Source organism: Carcharhinus amblyrhynchos, chromosome 8 (genome assembly GCF_965287045.1).
Source record: "Carcharhinus amblyrhynchos chromosome 8, sCarAmb.v2.hapA, whole genome shotgun sequence".
Lineage (NCBI taxonomy): Eukaryota > Metazoa > Chordata > Chondrichthyes > Carcharhiniformes > Carcharhinidae > Carcharhinus > Carcharhinus amblyrhynchos.
The window spans coordinates 125,104,844-125,123,056 of record NC_137331.1 but is presented as its reverse complement, the minus strand read 5'-3'; the positions used below and the strand labels follow the sequence as shown (position 1 = coordinate 125,123,056).

The window sequence follows — 18,213 nt, the reverse complement described above, 5'->3', positions numbered from 1 at the left end:
TCAGAGGGTCAGTACTGAGGGTGTGCCACACTGTCAGAGGGTCAGTACTGAGGGTGTGCCACACTGTCAGAGGGTCAGTGCTGAGGGAGCGCCACACTGTCAGACGGTCAGTGCTGAGGGAGTGCCGCACTGTCAGAGGGTCAGTGCTGAGGGTGTGCCGCACTGTCAGAGGGTCAGTGCTGAGGGAGTGCCGCACTGTCAGAGGGTCAGTGCTGAGGGAGTGCCGCACTGTCAGAGGGTCAGTGCTGAGGGTGTGCCGCACTGTCAGAGGGTCAGTGCTGAGGGTGTGCCGCACTGTCAGAGGGTCAGTACTGAGGGAGTGCCGCACTGTCAGACAGTCAGTGCTGAGGGAGCGCCGCTCTGTCAGACAGTCAGTGCTGAGGGAGTGCCACACTGTCAGAGGGTCAGTACTGAGGGAGTGCCGCACTGTCAGAGGGTCAGTGATGAGGGAGTGCCGCACTGTCAGAGGGTCAGTACTGAGGGAGTGAGGTTGTAAGTGGCGCTATATCAACACAAGTGTTTCTTTCTTGTAATTACACAAGTTCCAATTTTAATTCGCTCATGGTATATGACTGCTGTTGGTATGCATAACAGAATGAAACTTGGAACTCAAAATCGTGGCATCTATTGAAATAATGCAATGTTTTTAAATGGCCACAACCCTTTGCTTCTTTCTAATGGTAAATATTACTGAAAAGAGACACACTGTTGAAACTTTTTATTTGTACTCATCAGGACACATACAGGAATACCAAATTTCAAATACTCACAAGTTGTAGTGCAGAAGAAAAGGGTGCTGATTGGTCGGCAAGTTGATTCTGACTGGCCATGATGTTGCCATGGCAATCTCTGGGATGTGCGGCCTATGCACAAGGCATTGCACCAACATTGATTCATACACAGTGATGCTCACTTGTAAGGTTGGCAGGGCAACTTTTTGGACTGACAGTAACATGCTGTTGGTGGGAAATGAAGCTTGTGTAAACACTGCATAGTGACATTGCAACGGATTAAATGTTTGAAAAGGCTTTCGACAGCAGCCCACTATTTGCAGCATAATTGAATTTCTGTGTTACCAAATGACCAATGCTAATTCTGCTAATATCGTTTCCACCTATAGCTGACAGGAGAATTTTTTTTTAAACTGGACTTCAAGCCGATTAACATTGCGTCTTTGTACAGTCGATGTTTGCGGATTGTACTTGTGCTGCTTTGCCCTTGCAGATTGGATTGTTCCTTAAGAGCACAGATGAATTGTTCTGAAAACCTTCGACGTCCCATTGCCTGATGAGATTGTCAGTAACTTTGAGGCATTCTAGTTTGACAAGATTGTCAGCAAATCCTTTTGGAAATCCAACCAGCCTGTTAAATGACAGGGTCAACTCTTCTAACTGTGACAGTCCTTCAAAGACTGGAAGGGTGCTGAAGTTATTGCTGTCTAAATGCAGGTACAGTAGCTTTGGATTATATTTGAACATGTCTGCTGCCAATTTGTCAATGAAATTATCAGAAAGTTTCAACACCTGTAACTCTTCCAAACTGGAAAGGAAATCCTTGGGTAGAAAGGTTAATGAATTGTTGGAAAAGTCGAGTTTTAATAGTTTGGTTAAGTCACCAAAGAGCTTTGGAGGAAAATTAGTGATGCTGTTTCCAGAGATGGTTAGATACTGTAGATTGTTCAGATGGGAAAATAAAGTAGCTGTCAGCTTTTTGAACCTGTTGTGGTCTAGACGCAAGTCAGTCAGCTTGCGATGCCTGTTGAAGAAATGGGAAGGTAGGTAGCTTAAATCATTGTTTGACAAATCAAGAACTCCAAGGAGATATAATTGGCCAAAGCCTGTTTCTGGGAGAGTGGTTAGTCGATTATTATTGAGAAATAGTGTTTCCAGCTGGGGCAGATGTTTGAAGGTTTCTTGGAGCACTGTGATCTCATTGTTGGATAGATCCAAGTAGGTCAGTTTGGCAAGTGATGTCATTGGGGGAAATCTTTGTAGATTGTTATTGGCCAAGTTTAACCAGGTGAGATTTGAAAGGTTTCCAAATAGAGTTTCCTGGATCTCCAATAAGTGGTTTGCAGACAGGTCTAAAGCCTGCAATTTTAGCAGAGGTTCAAATGTGTAGTTTTGAAGGCAGAGGCGATTGTTTGATAAACCAAGATAGCTCAGGTTTTGTAAATTTCCAAAAGTGTTTGGAGGGATTCTAATCAGAGAATTCCTGTTCAAGAATAACGTCTCCGTTCCAGGACTGATGCCAGGTGGAATATTCTGCAGAGCGATGCCGTGACAGTCAACCAGTTTTGAGTAACAATAACATTTTTCTGGACAGGCGGAGCTGACCCTTGTCCCAAGCAGAATGATCAGGAGCTGTATGGCCTTCTCCATGGGGGCCTACACAGAGAGGCAAAGCTTTGTTATTGCACACACAGCTTTCAGAGAGCAGTGTCTTCAAGACAAATGCTGCCGTTTTATCTGGTTTCACCTTGTACCACTTGTTCGCCATGTGGCTGCACAGCTGCAAATTACAACATTGCTGAGAAAACCTTACACTGATCATCGCCTTTAGTAAGTAAAACAAACAGAAACTTTAATTTCTTTAGCAGTTTTACACAACCTCAGAATGTTCCAAAAAGCTTTACAGCTAATGAAGTACTTCTCATATATCCAAAATATGGCAGCCAGTTGGTGCACAGCAAGCTCCCATAAACATTAGGCCATGAAATTGGGAGATCTACCCAATGTGTGCAGGTTTCACATTTACAAGCTACACTAAAGAGATGATTCTACTTTACAGTATTCCCAACAGGAAACCACACTCATGGGAGTATGGATCACAACCAGGCCTACAATGTTTTAGTGCCGTTTCCACTTCTGCAGTGGGTGTAGGATAACAAAGTACATTCTCACTATGTCCACACTGTAAACAGACTGTGCTCTCACTGTGTACGCACCCTGCCCACACCGTCTACATACTGTGTACACACAATGTTACGCTGTATACACACTATGCCACATTGTGCCCACACTGCATACACACTATGCAACACTGCGTACACACTGTGCACACACGATACCCAAGTTTCCCTGCTGTATTGCCCTACTCTCCCCACACTTCTACAACTGATTTTCAAAATTGGGATCCAGATGAAGGAACATGGCAGGGTGGGGGGGCGGTAGGTAAGTATAGCACCTGTGAGGAGAGCAACACACTTGAGAATTAGCCTGGCACTTCCTCCTGACATTGCCCTGAGTAGTGCTGGGGGAAGGGCCACAGTGTCAGGCACAGTGCCTCTGGGAGTTCTCCTTGTGCTTGTGGGCAAGGCAGGGCACATCCTCATGTCTGTGTGTATATGTGGGTGAGGGGAGGACTTCCTTTGTTTTTCTCAGAGATTGGGGTGCAAGATTCCTGGCTGCCACTTTTTGCTGGCCCCACTCACGCCTCCAGCGTTTGTTGTGAAGTCGATGTTTGTAAAATTATTTTAAAAACTTGTAAAATGATAACAGTTGTAAAATTGCATGGTCTGTTTAAATAAAAGTAGTTTTTTGCTATGCTTGGAGAGTTGAAAGCGATGTGGGTGCAACTGCAGTACATAGAGAGCACAGAGTGAAACATTGTGTCACAAGGCTGGGCAGTAGTGTTGCCAAGACAATAGGTTGTTTTTGAATTTTAACCAATCAGTTTAAAATAGGCATTTAAATAGCAGCAGCCTATCAGATTTGAATTTGATGTTTTGGTAACGTGTGAACCAATCCTATTTTGGGTATTTTGGTATGTCGGGGATATAAGAACCAGCTCCAGAGAGCCAGACAGCCACTGCCTCTGTCTGCCAGCAACTGTCATAGATCACAGCTTGAGAGAGAGACACATACAGTAACTGCTCTGTGCCAGCATAACAGCCACATTAATGGCTTAAAAGAAAGCCTCATCTCAATTGCAAAGGAACCAACAGAAGATAGTGAAAACAGAAGAGAAAAAAGACAGAAAATTCCAGAAGATAACATTTGGTTATAGACACATAGAAGATAGGAGCAGGAGGAGGTCATTTGGCCCTTTGTGCCTATTCCGCCATTCGTTAAAATCATGGGTGATCCTCAAATTCAAGAGCCTAATCCTGGTTTTCCTCATAACATTTCACCCCATTTGCTCCAAGTGCTATATCCAACCACCTCTTGAATGCATTCAATGTTTTGGCATCAACTACTTCCTGTGGTAATGAATTCCACAGATATATAACTCCCTAAAAGTGGCATCACAGGTCGATAGGGTTGTAAAGAGTGCTTTTGTAACCTTGGCCTTTATAAATCAAAGTACTGAGGATAAGAGTTGGAATGTTATGGTGAGGTTGTATAAGACATTGGTGAGGCCGAATTTAGAGTATTGTGTGCAGTTTTGGTCACCTAGTTCCAGGAAGGATATTAATAAGGTTGAAAGAGTGCAGAGAAGGTTTACAAGGATGTTGCTGGGACTTATCTCATTGAGACGTATAAGATGATGAATGGGATGGATAGGATAGAGGTGGAGACACTCTTCCCGCTCAGAAAGGATAGTAGGACTAGGGGGCACAGCCTCAAGCTAAAGGGGGGGCGGTTTAGAACAGAGTTGAGGAGGAACTTCTTCACTCAAAGGGTGGTGAATCTCTGGAATTCTCTGCCCATTGAAGTGGTGGAGGCTACCTCGCTAAATATTTTTAAGACGCGGGTTGATGCGTTTTTGATGAGAGAGGGGATTAAGGGTTATGGGGAGAGGGCGGGAATGTGGAACTGAGCCACGACAGATCAGCCATGATCTTATTGAATGGCGGGGCAGGCTCGAAGGGCTAGTTGGCCTACTCCTGCTCCTATTTCTTATGTTCTTATGTTGAGAAACTGAGTTACAGAGAAAGGTTGAATAGGTTAGGACTTTATTCCCTGGAGCATAGAAGAATGAGGGGAGATTTGATAGAGGTATATAAAATTATGATGGGTATAGATAGAGCAAGCAGGCTTTTTCCACTGAGGCTAGGGGAGAAAAAAAACCAGAGGGCATGGGTTAAGGGTGAAGGGGGAAAAGTATAAAGGAAATATTAGGGGGGGCTTCTTCACGCAGAGAGTGGTGGAAGTGTGGAATGAGCTGCCAGTGATGAAGTGGTGAATGAAGGCTCACTTTTAACATTTAAGAAAAACTTGGACAGGTACATGGATGAGAAGGGTGTGGGAACATAGAACATAGAACATTACAGCGCAGAACAGGCCCTTCGGCCCACGATGTTGCGCCGACCAGTTACAAAAACAATGACCCACTAGCCTATACCAATCCCTTTTCGTCCATAAACCTATCCAGAGATCTCTTAAACGCCCCCAAACTAGACGCATTTACAACTGCAGCAGGCAGGGCATTCCAATCCCTCACCACCCGCTGGGTAAAGAACCTACCCCTGACATCCGTCCTGTAGCTACCCCCCCTTAATTTAAAGCCATGCCCCCTCGTGCTAGCTTTCTCCATCCGAGGAAAAAGGCTATCACTATCCACCCTATCTAAACCTCTAATCATCTTATATGTTTCAATAAGATCCCCTCTTAGCCGCCTTCTTTCCAACGAAAACAACCCTAAATCCCTCAGTCTCTCCTCATAGGACCTCCCCACCATACCAGGCAACATCCTAGTAAACCTCCTCTGCACCCTCTCCAACGCCTCCACATCCTTCTTGTAATGCGGGGACCAGAACTGCACACAGTACTCCAAGTGCGGCCGCACTAGAGTAGTGTACAGTTGCAACATTACACTGCGACTCCTAAATTCAATCCCCCTACCAATAAACGCCAAGACACCGTACGCCTTCTTAACAACCTTATCTACTTGATTCCCAACTTTCAGGGATCTATGTACACACACACCTAGATCCCTCTGTTCATCCACACTATTCAAAGTCCTCCCGTTAGCCCTATACTCGACACATCTGTTGCTCCTACCAAAGTGAATTACCTCACACTTCTCTGCATTAAATTCCATCCGCCACCTCTCGGCCCAGCTCTGCAACCTATCTAAGTCTCCCTGCAGACTATGACACCCTTCCTCACAATCTACCACACCTCCAATTTTGGTGTCATCAGCAAATTTACTAATCCACCCAACTATACCCTCATCCAGATCATTAATAAAAATTACAAACAACAGTGGCCCCAAAACAGATCCCTGAGGCACACCACTCGTAACTGTACTCCATGATGAATATTTACCATCCACCACCACCCTCTGTCTCCTATCTGATAGCCAATTCCTGATCCAACTTCCTAGATTACCCACAATCCCATACATCTGCATTTTCTGCAGAAGCCTACCATGGTGAACCTTATCGAACGCCTTACTAAAATCCATGTATACCACGTCAACTGCCTTGCCCCCATCCACCTCTTTGGTCACCTTCTCAAAAAACTCAATAAGGTTAGTAAGGCACGACCTACCCGCTACAAAACCATGCTGACTATTTCTAATCAATTCATTACACTCCAAATAACTATAAATCCTATCCCTAATAATTTTTTCTAAAACCTTGCCCACAACAGAAGTAAGACTCACCGGTCTATAATTCCCGGCAAAGTCTCTGTTCCCCTTCTTAAACAATGGGACAACATTCGCTATCCTCCAATCCTCCGGGACTACACCAGAGACCAATGACGACCTGAAGATCTGAGCCAGAGGCTCTGCAATCACCTCTCTAGCCTCCCAGAGAATCCTAGGGTAGATCCCATCCGGACCAGGGGACTTATCTATTTTCAGCCCCTCAAGAATTTCCAGCACATCCCCTTTATCAACCGTAATACTGTCTATTTTACACCCCTGCAACCCAATGTCCTCCTCAGCTATATTCATGTCCCCCTGCGTGAACACCGAAGAGAAATATTGGTTCAATACTTCTCCAATCTCCTCCGGTTCCACACACAACTTCCCCCTGCTGTCTGTAACTGGCCCTAATCTTGCCCTGACCAACCTTCTGTTCTTGACATACCTATAGAACGCCTTAGGATTCTCCTTAATCCTATCAGCCAAAGTCTTCTCATGTCCTCTTTTAGCCCTTCTCAACTCACTCTTCAACTCCCTCCTAGCCAATCTAAAGCTTTCTAGTGCACTATCTGAGCCCTCCAATCTCATCCGAACATAAGCCTCCTTTTTCTTTTTAACCATCGACTCAACTCTTTTAGTGCACCACGGTTCCCTAGATCTACCAAATCCACCATGCCTGACAGGGACATACCTATCAAGGACTCGCAGTAGCTGCTCCTTGAAAAAACTCCACATTTCAGACGTTCCCAGTCCCTGTAATCCCCTAATCCAATCCATGCTTCCTAATTCACTCCTGATAGCCTCATAATCGCCCTTACCCCAGCTAAAATTGCTGACCCGAGGTTCATGCCTATCTCTTCCCATCACTAAGGTGAACGTAACCGAATTGTGGTCACTATCACCAAAATGCACACCAACTTCCAAGTCTAGCACCTGGTCTGGCTCATTTCCCAGCACCAAATCCAATATAGCCTCACCTCTAGTTGGCCTGTCTACATACTGAGACAAAAAACCTTCCTGCACGCTTTGTACAAACACTGACCCCTCTAGCGAGCTAGAACTATAGCAACTCCAATCAATATTCGTAAAGTTAAAGTCCCCCATAACAATTACCCTATTACTTTCACTCCTAACCAGGATTGTCTCCGCAATCCTTTCCTCAACCTCTCTAGAACTTTTAGGAGGTCTATAAAAGACTCCCAACAGGGTGACCTCTCCTCTCCTATTTCTAATCTCCGCCCATACTACCTCAACTGACAAGTCCTCATCAAACTTTCTCTCCGACACTGTGAGTTTAGAAGAATGAGGGGAGATCTCATTGAGACGTATAAGATGATGAATGGGATGGATAGGATAGAGGTGGAAAGACTCTTCCCGCTCAAAAAAGACAGTAGGACTAGGGGGCACAGCCTCAAGATAAAGGGGGGGCAGTTCAGAACGGAGTTGAGGAGGAACTTCTTCACTCAAAGGGTGGTGAATCTCTGGAATTCTCTGCCCGTTGAAGTGGTGGAGGCTGCCTCGCTAAATATTTTTAAGAAGCGGGTTGATGAGTTTTTGATAAGAGAGGGGATTAAGGGTTATGGGGAGAGGGCGGGAAAGTGGAACTGAGCCACGACAGATCAGCCATGATCTTATTGAATGGCGGGGCAGGCTCGAAGGGCCAGATGGCCTACTCCTGCTCCTATTTCTTATGTTCTTATGTTCTTATGTACAGTCCTTGACTAGCAATGCTACCCCACCCCCCCTTCTACCTTCTTCTCTACTCCGACTAAAGCATTTGTACCCCGGAACCTGCAACATCCATTCCTGACCCTGCTCTATCCATGTCTCAGAAATGGCCACAACATCAAAGTCCCAGGTACTGATCCACGCTGCAAGTTCATCCACTTTATTGCGAATACTCCTCGCATTAAAGTACACGCATTTCAAACCCTGCTCCGCCCCACCCCCACTATGCCGTGCCTTGCATTCCCCAACTATGCCCCCCTCACTTTCACCCCCTTTCCTCACTATCCCTCCCCCCCTCGAAATCAGTTTAAACCTTCCTGCATCGCTTTTGCAAATTTACCCCCCAGGATATTGATTCCCCTCTGGTTCAGGTGTAGACCATCCCTCTTATAGAGGTCCCACCTTCCCCAGAATGAGCCCCAATTGCTCAAGTACCTGAACCCCTCCCTCCTGCACCATCCCCTCAGCCACGAGTTCAAACTTTCCCTCTCCCTATTCCTCTCTAAACTATCCCGTGGCACAGGCAAGAGTCCAGATATAACTACTCTTTCTGACTTCGCCTTTAGTTTCCACCCCAACTCCATAAATCTTTGCTTAATATCCCCTTCCCTTAATCTCCCTATGTCATGTGTCCCCACATGAACTATAACTTGGGGTTGATCTCCCTCTCCCCTAAGAGTCCTGAATACTCTGTCCGATACATCCTGGACCCCAGCCCCTGGTAGGCAACACACCAGCCCAGAGTCCCTACCCTTACCTCCAACTCTCCTATCCGTCCCCATAACTGTGGAGTCCCCAATCACGAGGCCCAATCTCTTACCCCTAACCACCTGAGGCTTGCCAATAGGCTCACCCCCAGAGACCTGCTCCCTTTGGCTATCCCCAGTTGATTTCTCCTCAACTGTAGCCTCCAGGACCGAAAACCTATTTTGGAGGGGAACAGCCCCAGGGGATTGTCCCCCCAACTGCTTTTTGCCCCTCTTCCTGGCAGTGACCCAAGACTTATTCCTAGGAGTGACTATCTCCTTATAACTCCTTTCTATGTCCTGCTCCACTTCCCGAATTATACGGAGCTCCTCTAATTCCCCTTCCAGCTCCTTTACACGCTCCTCCAGAAACTGCAATCTAACACACTTCCCACAAGTAAAATCACCTGAAACACTGTGGGAGTCCCTCACTACATACATCCCACAGGAGATGCAGCTTACAGCCTGAACTGCCATCCCTGAATCAATTACCAGCAGAAAAGTAAAAATATAAAAAAAAAACTTCCCTCACACTTATAATTAGGTTAGAGGAGGTGGAAGGGTGGGATTCTCTACCAGTGTAGAGAATCGGGAATCCTCTCTGCACTAATTTATAGTGTTAGGGGCACGAGAAAAAAAAACTACAACTACCGGTAAGCGTCCTAGTGACGACTTCCGGTTTCTAACTAATTTAAAAAAAACCGCCGAAACTCGCGACTTAGCACTAAAAATAAAAAGTTAAACGGAATAAACAGAAAAATATACCTTGTTTTTGCCTCCTCGCACGCCCAAAAATCGCTGCCTCTCGACTCTGCTCCACAGGAACAATGAGGCCGAGACACGGAGGTAGGTGCTTTTAAACCCGAAAAAAAAAACTACAACTACCGGTAAGCGTCCTAGTGACGACTTCCGGTTTCTAACTAAGGATATGGTCCAAGTGCAGGTCAGTGGGACTAGGCAGAAAAATGGTTCGGCACAGACAAGAAGGGCCAAAAGGCCTGTTTCTGTGCTGTAATGTTCTGTGGTTCTATGGTCACCACTGTTTGGGTGAAGAAATGTCTCCTCACCTCCATCTAAATTGCCTACCCTGAATCCTCAGACGGTGACCCCTGGTTCTGGATTCCCTGTCCGTCGGGAACATCCTCCCTGCATCTACCCTATCTAGACTTGATAGAATTTTATAAGTTTCTGTGAGATGCCCCCCTCATTCATCTGAACTCCAGCGAAAACAATCCTAACCTCGTCAATCTCTCCTCATACACATTTTGACAGTGACTAGAAATTCTATTTTTTTTGGTTAATAAGTGTGAATTGTAATTATCTAAACAGCATTGTGTTTTCTTTGGTTTGTTAATAGTTTAGTTAACCTGTTCACTGTTAGTTAGATAAATCATAGAATCATAGAATCCCTACAGTGCAGAAAGGCCATTTGGCCCATCGAGTCTGTACCGCACATGTTCCTGTAACCGCTTATATTTACCCTGCTAATCCCTCTGAAACTAAGGGGCAATTTAGCATGGCCAATCAACTTAACCCGCACATCTTTGCATTGTGGGAGGAAACCAGAGCACCTGGAGGAAACCCATGTAGACATGGGGAGAATATGCAAACTCCACACGAACAGTGGCTCACGGCTGGAATTAAACCCAGGTCCCTGAGGCAACAGTGCTAATCACTGTGCCATCGTGCTGCTCATAAGTAAAGGCTTGTTGATTTTTTTTTTCCAGAGAGAGTTTCAGATAGTTACATTGATTTAACCACTATAAGTTGCTGAAGTGCAAATATTACTACTTTTCACACACTTTTTAACAGATTATGAAGGGAGGTACTTCTCTTTGAGTGATTTAGAACATAGAAACATAAAACATTACAGCGCAGTACAGGCCCTTTGGCCCTCGATGTTGCGCCAACCAGTGGAACCAATCTAATGACCCTCTAACCTGAACTATTCCAATGTTATCCATATGCCTATCCACTGACCATTTGAACGCCCTTAAAGTTGGCGAGTTCACAATTGCTGCAGGCAGGGCATTCCATGACCTTACTACCCTCTGAGTAAAGAACCTACCTCTGACATCCGTCCTATAGTTACCACCCCTTAATTTAAAACTATGTCCCCTCATGTTAGCCGAGGAAAAAGGCTCTCACTGTCCACCCTATCTAACTGTCTGATCATCTTGTATGCCTCAATTAGGTCACCTCTTAACCTTCTTCTTTCTAACGAAAACAACCTCAAGTCCCTCAGTCTTTCCTCATAAGACCTTCCCACCATACCAGGCAACATCCTGGTAAACCTCCTCTGCACCCTTTCCAATGCCTCCACATCCTTCTTATAATGCGGCGACCAGAACTGTACGCAATACTCCAAGTGCGGCCGCACCGGAGTTTTGTACAGTTGCAACATGACCTCACGGCTCTGAAATTCAATCCCTCTACCAATAAAAGCTAACACACCATACGCCTTCTTAACAACCTTATCAACCTGGGTGCCAACTTTCAGGGATCTATGGACATGTACCCCGAGATCTCTCTGCTCGTCGACACTACTAAGAGTCCTTCCATTAGCCCTATATTCTGTACTCCTGTTACTCTTACCAAAGTGAATCACCTCACACTTTTCTGCATTAAACTCCATTTGCCACCTCTCAGCCCAGCTCTGCAGCTTATTTATGTTCCTCTGCAAACTGTAACATCCATCCTCACTGATTACAACTCCTCCGACTTTGGTGTTGTCAGCAAATTTACTAATCCATCCTTCTACACCCTCATCTAGGTCATTTATAAAAATGACAAACAGCAGTGGCCCCAAAACAGATCCTTGAGGTACACCACTTGTACCTGAACTCCAGGTTGAATATTTCCCATCAATCACCACCCTCTGTCTCCTATCAGCTAGCCAATTCCTGATCCAAACTGCTAAATCACCCTCAATCCCATGCATCTGCATTTTCTGCAGTAGCCTACCATGGGGAACCTTATCAAATGCTTTGCTAAAATCCATATACACCACGTCAACTGCCTTACCCTTATCCACCTCTTTGGTCACCTTTTCAAAAAATTCGATAAGGTTTGTGAGGCATGACCTACCCTTCACAAAACCATGCTGACTATCCCTAATCAATTTATTTCTCTCTAGATGATTATAAATCCTATCCCTTATAATTCTTTCCAAAACTTTGCTGACAACAGAAGTAAGGCTCACTGTTCTATAATTCCCAGAATGGTCTCTACTCCCCTTCTTGAGCAAGGGGACAACATTTGCTATCCTCCAGCCTTCCGGAACTATACCTGTAGCCAATGACGACATGAAGATCAAAGCCAAAGGCTCTGCAATCTCCTCCCTCGCCTCCCAGTGAATCCTAGGGTAAATCCCATCTGGCCCAGGGGACTTATCTATTTTCATACTCTCAAGAATTGCTAACACCATTTGTGTGTTAGTTCTCAGAAAGGAGATCAACCTTCCCATCCGGAACACCCACTCTGCCAGCGTGGACACACTCTGGATTTTTCTGCACAAAGCGCTGGATTATCTGGAGAGAAAACTGGCTGTCCAGCCTGTGAGCTACACAGCCAGCACTCTGCCCAGAATGGAAAATTCCATCGTGTCCACACTACATCCACACTGTATCCACACTCTGTCTTCACATACTCTACATATACTTACATGCACACAACATCCACACTATGCAGTCACTACATGTGCACAACATTTCAAACTCATCAACTATTTGTAAAATTACAATAATGTCACAGATCTCAAACACAATCAGAAAGGTTGATCCTTTTGGTTTGGCAGATACAATTGCAAAAAGTAATTTAAACACTCAGGAGGAATGGTAAAGTGAGGGTTTTAATTGAAGATTAATAGCATTTGAGCATGGTTGAAATTATCAGTCACATCGTAACTGTGCTCATGGCATTATTTTGAAGAGGAACATATTTCATTTGATTGACCTGAGGAACTGAAAGGTGTTATATATATCTTTCTTTCTAAAGAAGCATGTATGCTAAGTATTGGATTTTATTTAAGAAGGATAAAGAAATAAGGAAACCCAGTCCAATTTAATGTATGTCTCCTTATTAAACCCATGTAAAATGATAGTTTGATTCTGTTTACGTAAGCTACAAATGAACAAACTTTAGCTAATCCATGCTACAATAAAAATTAAATCACCAATACTCACAAGAGAAGCCTGTATCTGTAATGCAAAAATCTTCAAAACAGGTTATTTGGAACTGTCAGCCGTACAGCGGAAATATATGTACTTAGTATATTTGTTCATGAGGTTAATATTCCTGGAATCATTGTCAATCAGTTACTGAAGCAACCTGTTGCCTAAGAGGGAGAGATTCAACAGGTCAAAGTCAAAAACAATTCTCTGTTGGCTTATAGTTTGCAGTTGTGAATTAGGAGGTTTTCTTTATTCATTTGTGGAATGTGGGTGTCACTGGCTAGATCAGCAATCATTGCCATCTTTTATTGCTCTTGCGAACTGCAACATTGAGAAGGTGGGACAAGTTTTTGGGGTTCTTTTCTGAGATTGTAAGGAAATGCTTCCTGACATCACCCCTGAAGGTACTGCCACTCTCCCAACCCCACCCGAGGGAGTGTTGCACTGTCAGTGGTTCAGTACATAGAGAGCATTGCTGTCAATGTCATTTCGATCACAAAAAATGATTCATCTTTTAAGGATTGTGAGCATTCTAGAAGTTGTGTTTTTAAAGGAGACTGCTGCTTGAAGGGTTAATGCCTGGACTCTTGGTGCTGCAGTTCCTGCAAAAGATATAATTTTACAAGAATAGGTAATTAACCAGTTTTTAGAAAGGTGGAAATCTGTGACTCTAGGTGGACTGTTTATAAAAGGGTCACCTGGAAAGAAACATTTCTGAATACTGTATTTAAAATGCTGTTTTTGTTTGAAAAAGGATCAACTGCTTGTGTAAAGAGGACCAGTGATCTGAGACAGACGGATAACTGCTCCCAAGTGAAACTGTTTTGCAACTGTGTATCTACAAGTCTGCCTGCAAAGTAGTGTCAGATCATTTTCTGGAAGAATGCTGAGAAAACCAGCCATAACCTAGATACTATTTCAAGGACACTGCAAGCTATCCTTTTCCATCTGGGAGTAGGTGTGGACACACAAATTCACTCCACCGATCTTGCAGCATCCCATCTCTGTGGCATTTTCCTGCAGACGAGATTGAGTGAAGCCAGGCTTTCCACCCACTGGCAGTGAGCAGCCAATTGAACAACTTAAAGGCTGTTGTCAGAGGCAAGCTGGAATGTTCTTGTTGTTCTCTGAACCCTCTGAACCATTAAGATCAGGCTGCCTCATGGGGGTCTCCATGTAAAAGCACCCTCTCTCTCTCTCTCGGAGCTGAGGACAGGTCACTGCTGTTTCAGTGCTGCAGGGTCTCCAGCAACAGGGGCCTGTCCGCACACCCACAATTCACAAATTGGCCAAATCAGAGTCCAGACCCCCAGTAACCCCAGAGACCTAGTATGTCTGGGCACAAATTTCCCATTAACAGCAGTGTCTGGACACACAGACCTCCCCATTAACCCCAGCATCTGGACATAGACCCCCAGTGTCTGGATACAGAACCCCCTCCCCTGCATTAATCGCAGTGTCTGGACACAGACCTCCCATTAACCCCAGTCCCTGGACACAGACCCCTCCCAGTAACCCCAATGTCTGGACACAGACCCCCATTAACCCCAGTCCCTGGACACAGACCCCTCCTAGCAACCCCAATGTCTGGACACAGACCCCCATTAACCCCAGTCCCTGGACACAGACCCCTCCCAGCAACCCCAATATCTGGACACAGACCCCCATTAACCCCAGTGAGTGGACACCCCCCCCCTCCAATTAACCCCAATGCCTGAATACAGACCCTCCTATTAACCCCAGTGTTTGGACACAGACTCCCCATTAACCCCAGTGTCTGGACACAGAACCACCATTAACCCCAGAGTCTGGACATAGAGCCCCCATTAACCCCAGTATTTGGACACAGACCCCCCCCCCCCCACCCCGATTAACCCCAGTGTCTGGACACAGAACACCTCCCCCATTAACCCAGTGTCTGGAAACAGACCCCCCCATTAACCCCAGTGTCTGGACACCGACCCCCACATTAACCCCAGTGTCTGGACACCGACCCCCACTCATTAACCCCAGTGTCTGGACACAGACCCCCACCCATTAACCCCAGTGTCTGGACACAGAACACCCCCCCATTAACCCCAGTGTCTGGAAACAGACCCCCCATTAACCCCAGTGTCTGGACACAGAACACCCCCCCATTAACCCCATGTCTGGAAACAGACCCCCACTCATTAACCCCAGTGTCTGGACACAGACCCCCACCGATTAACCCCAGTGTCTGGACACCGACCCCCACCCATTAACCCCATGTCTGGAAACAGACCCCCCATTAACCCCAGTGTCTGGACACAGACACCCACCCATTAACCCCTGTGTCTGGACACAGACCCCCACCCAATAACCCCAGTGTCTGGACACAGAACACCCCCCCATTAACCCCAGTGTCTGGACACAGACCCCCACCCATTAACCCCAGTGTCTGGACACAGACCCCCACCGATTAACCCCAGTGTCTGGACACCGACCCCCACCCATTAACCCCATGTCTGGAAACAGACCCCCCATTAACCCCAGTGTCTGGACACAGACCCCCACCCATTAACCCCAGTGTCTGGACATAGACCCCCACCCATTAACCCCAGTGTCCAGGCACAGAACCCCACCCCCCCTGCAATTAACCCCAGTGTCTGGGCACAGATCTCCCCATTAACCCCACTGTTTGGACCACAAACCCACCCCCCATTAACCCCAGTGTCCAGACAGAACCCCCACCCCCCCCATTAACCCCAGTGTCTGGGCACAGATCTCCCCATTAACCCCAGTGTTTGGACCACAAACTCACCCCCCATTAACCCCAGTGTCCAGACAGAGACACCTCCCCCATTAACCCCAGTGCCTGGATACAAACCCCTCCCCCACAACTAACTGCAATGTCTAGGCACAGACTAATCCCCCCCCGTCCATTAACCCCGGTGTCTGGACACAACCCCCCACCTTTAACCCCAGAGTCTGGACACAGATCCCCCTCTCAATAATCCCAGTGTCTGGATACAGACATCCCATTAACCCCAATGTCTGGACACCGATCTCCCATTAATCCCAGTGTCTGAACAATACCCCCCATTAGTCTCAGTGTCTGGACACTGATCTTCAATTAACCTCAGTGCCTTGACACAGACCCCCCCATTAACTCCAGAGTCTGGGCACAGACCCCCATAACCCCAGTGTCTGGATACAAACCCCCCCATATTAACCCCAGTGTCTGGACACAACCACCCCGCCCCCACCATTAACCCGAGTGCCCGGACACCAATCCCCCCCATTAACCCCAGTGTCTGGACACAAACCTCCCCCATTAAGAACATAAGAAATAGGAGCAGGAGTAGGCCATTTAGCCCTTTGAGCCTGCCCCGCCATTCAATAAGATCATGGCTAATCTGAAGTGGATCAGTTCCTCTTCCCCGTTTTCTCCCCATAACCCTTAATTCCCTTGTCTATCAGAAATCTATCTACCCATGACTTAAACATAATCAACGAGGTAGCCTCCACCACTTCAATGGGCAGAGAATTCCAGAGATTCACTACCCTCTGAGTGAAGAAGTTCCTCCTCAAGTCTGTTTTAAACTGTACCCCCCCCCTTATTTTGAGGCTGTGCCCTCTAGTTCTGGTTTCCTTCCTAAGCAGAAAGAATCTCTCTACCTCTACCCTATCTAGTCCCTTCATTATCTTGTAAGTCTCTATAAGATTCCCCCTCAGCCTTCTAAACTCCAACAAGTACAGGCCCAGTCTATTTAATCTCTCCTCATAAGCTAATCTCCTCATCTCCGGTATCACCCTGGTGAACCTTCTCTGTACTCCCCCCAAGGCCAATATATCCTTTCGCAAATAAGGGGACCAAAACTGCACACAGTACTCCAGCTGCGGCCTCACTAGTACCCTGTACGTTGCAGCAAGACCTCCCTGCTTTTATATTCTATCCCCCTCACTATAAAGGACAGCATCCCATCTGCCTTCTTGGATCACCTGCTGCACCTGCAGACTGGGTTTTTGCGATTCGTGCACAATGACCCCCAGGTCCCTCTGCACAGTAGCATGCTGCAACTTTTCACCCTTTAAATAATATTCCTTCCTACTATTATTTCTACCAAAGTGGATAACCTCACACTTGCTAACGTTATACTCCATCTGCCAGATCCTCGCCCACTCACTCAGCCTATCCAGATCTCTCTGCAGACTTTCCGCGTCATAGAACATAGAACACTACAGCACAAACAGGCCCTTTGGCCCACAAGTTACGCCGATCACATCTATACCTACCAAGCCATAGAACTATCTGTAACTCCCAATGCCATTAGGTCCCATATACTCATCCAGAAGTCTTTTAAAAGACCCCAGCGAGTTCGCCTCCACCACCACCAACAGCAGCCAATTCCACTCACTCACCACCCTCTGAGTGAAAAACTTTCCCCTAACATCTCCTCTGTACTTGCTTCCCAGCACCTTAAACCTGTGTCCTCTCATAGCGACCATTTCAGCCCTGGAAAATAGCCTCTGAGAATCCACCCTATCTATTCCTCTCAACATTTTATAAACCTCTATCAGGTCGCCTCTCAACCTTCGTCTCTCCAGGGAAAAGAGACCCAGCTCCCTCAACCTATCTTCATAAGGCATGCCTCCCAGTCCAGGCAACATCCTTGTAAATCTCCTCTGTACCCTTTCAATAGCTTCCACATTCTTCCTGTAGTGAGGCGCACAGTACTCCATGTGGGGTCTGATGAGGGTCTTATAAAGTTGCAGGTTTACCTCCTGACTCCGAAACTCAATCCCTCGATTAATGAAGGCCAGTACACCATACGCCTTCTTGACCACATCCTCCACCTGCGAGGCTGATTAACCCCCATTAACCCCAGTGTCTGGACGCAGAGCCCCCCATTAACCCCAGTGTCTGGACGCAGAGCCCCCCATTAACCCCAGTGTCTGGACACAGGCCCCGCCACCGCCGATCTATCTCAGGATTACCAGGATTGATGTATTTATTTCTCCGTTTTTCCCTCCAGTCTGTCACTCGGACACTCCGGGTTTTCGGGAAG

At 46.3% G+C, this 18,213-nt stretch overlaps 1 protein-coding gene across 1 annotated transcript; it reads right to left on the bottom strand.

Annotated features, from left to right (window-relative positions):
* Window positions 1–703: 703 nt before the first annotated feature.
* Window positions 704–18,061, bottom strand: LOC145346894 (uncharacterized). Its single transcript, XM_080194765.1, has 3 exons — window positions 17,927–18,061; window positions 13,196–13,347; window positions 704–2,387 (listed from the first exon to the last, which is right to left on the bottom strand). Exon 3 carries the CDS (start codon window positions 2,379–2,381, stop codon window positions 1,161–1,163), a length of 1,221 nt encoding a protein of 406 aa, XP_080050891.1. The 5' UTR covers window positions 2,382–2,387; window positions 13,196–13,347; window positions 17,927–18,061; the 3' UTR covers window positions 704–1,160.
* Between the last annotated feature and the right edge of the window lie 152 nt (window positions 18,062–18,213).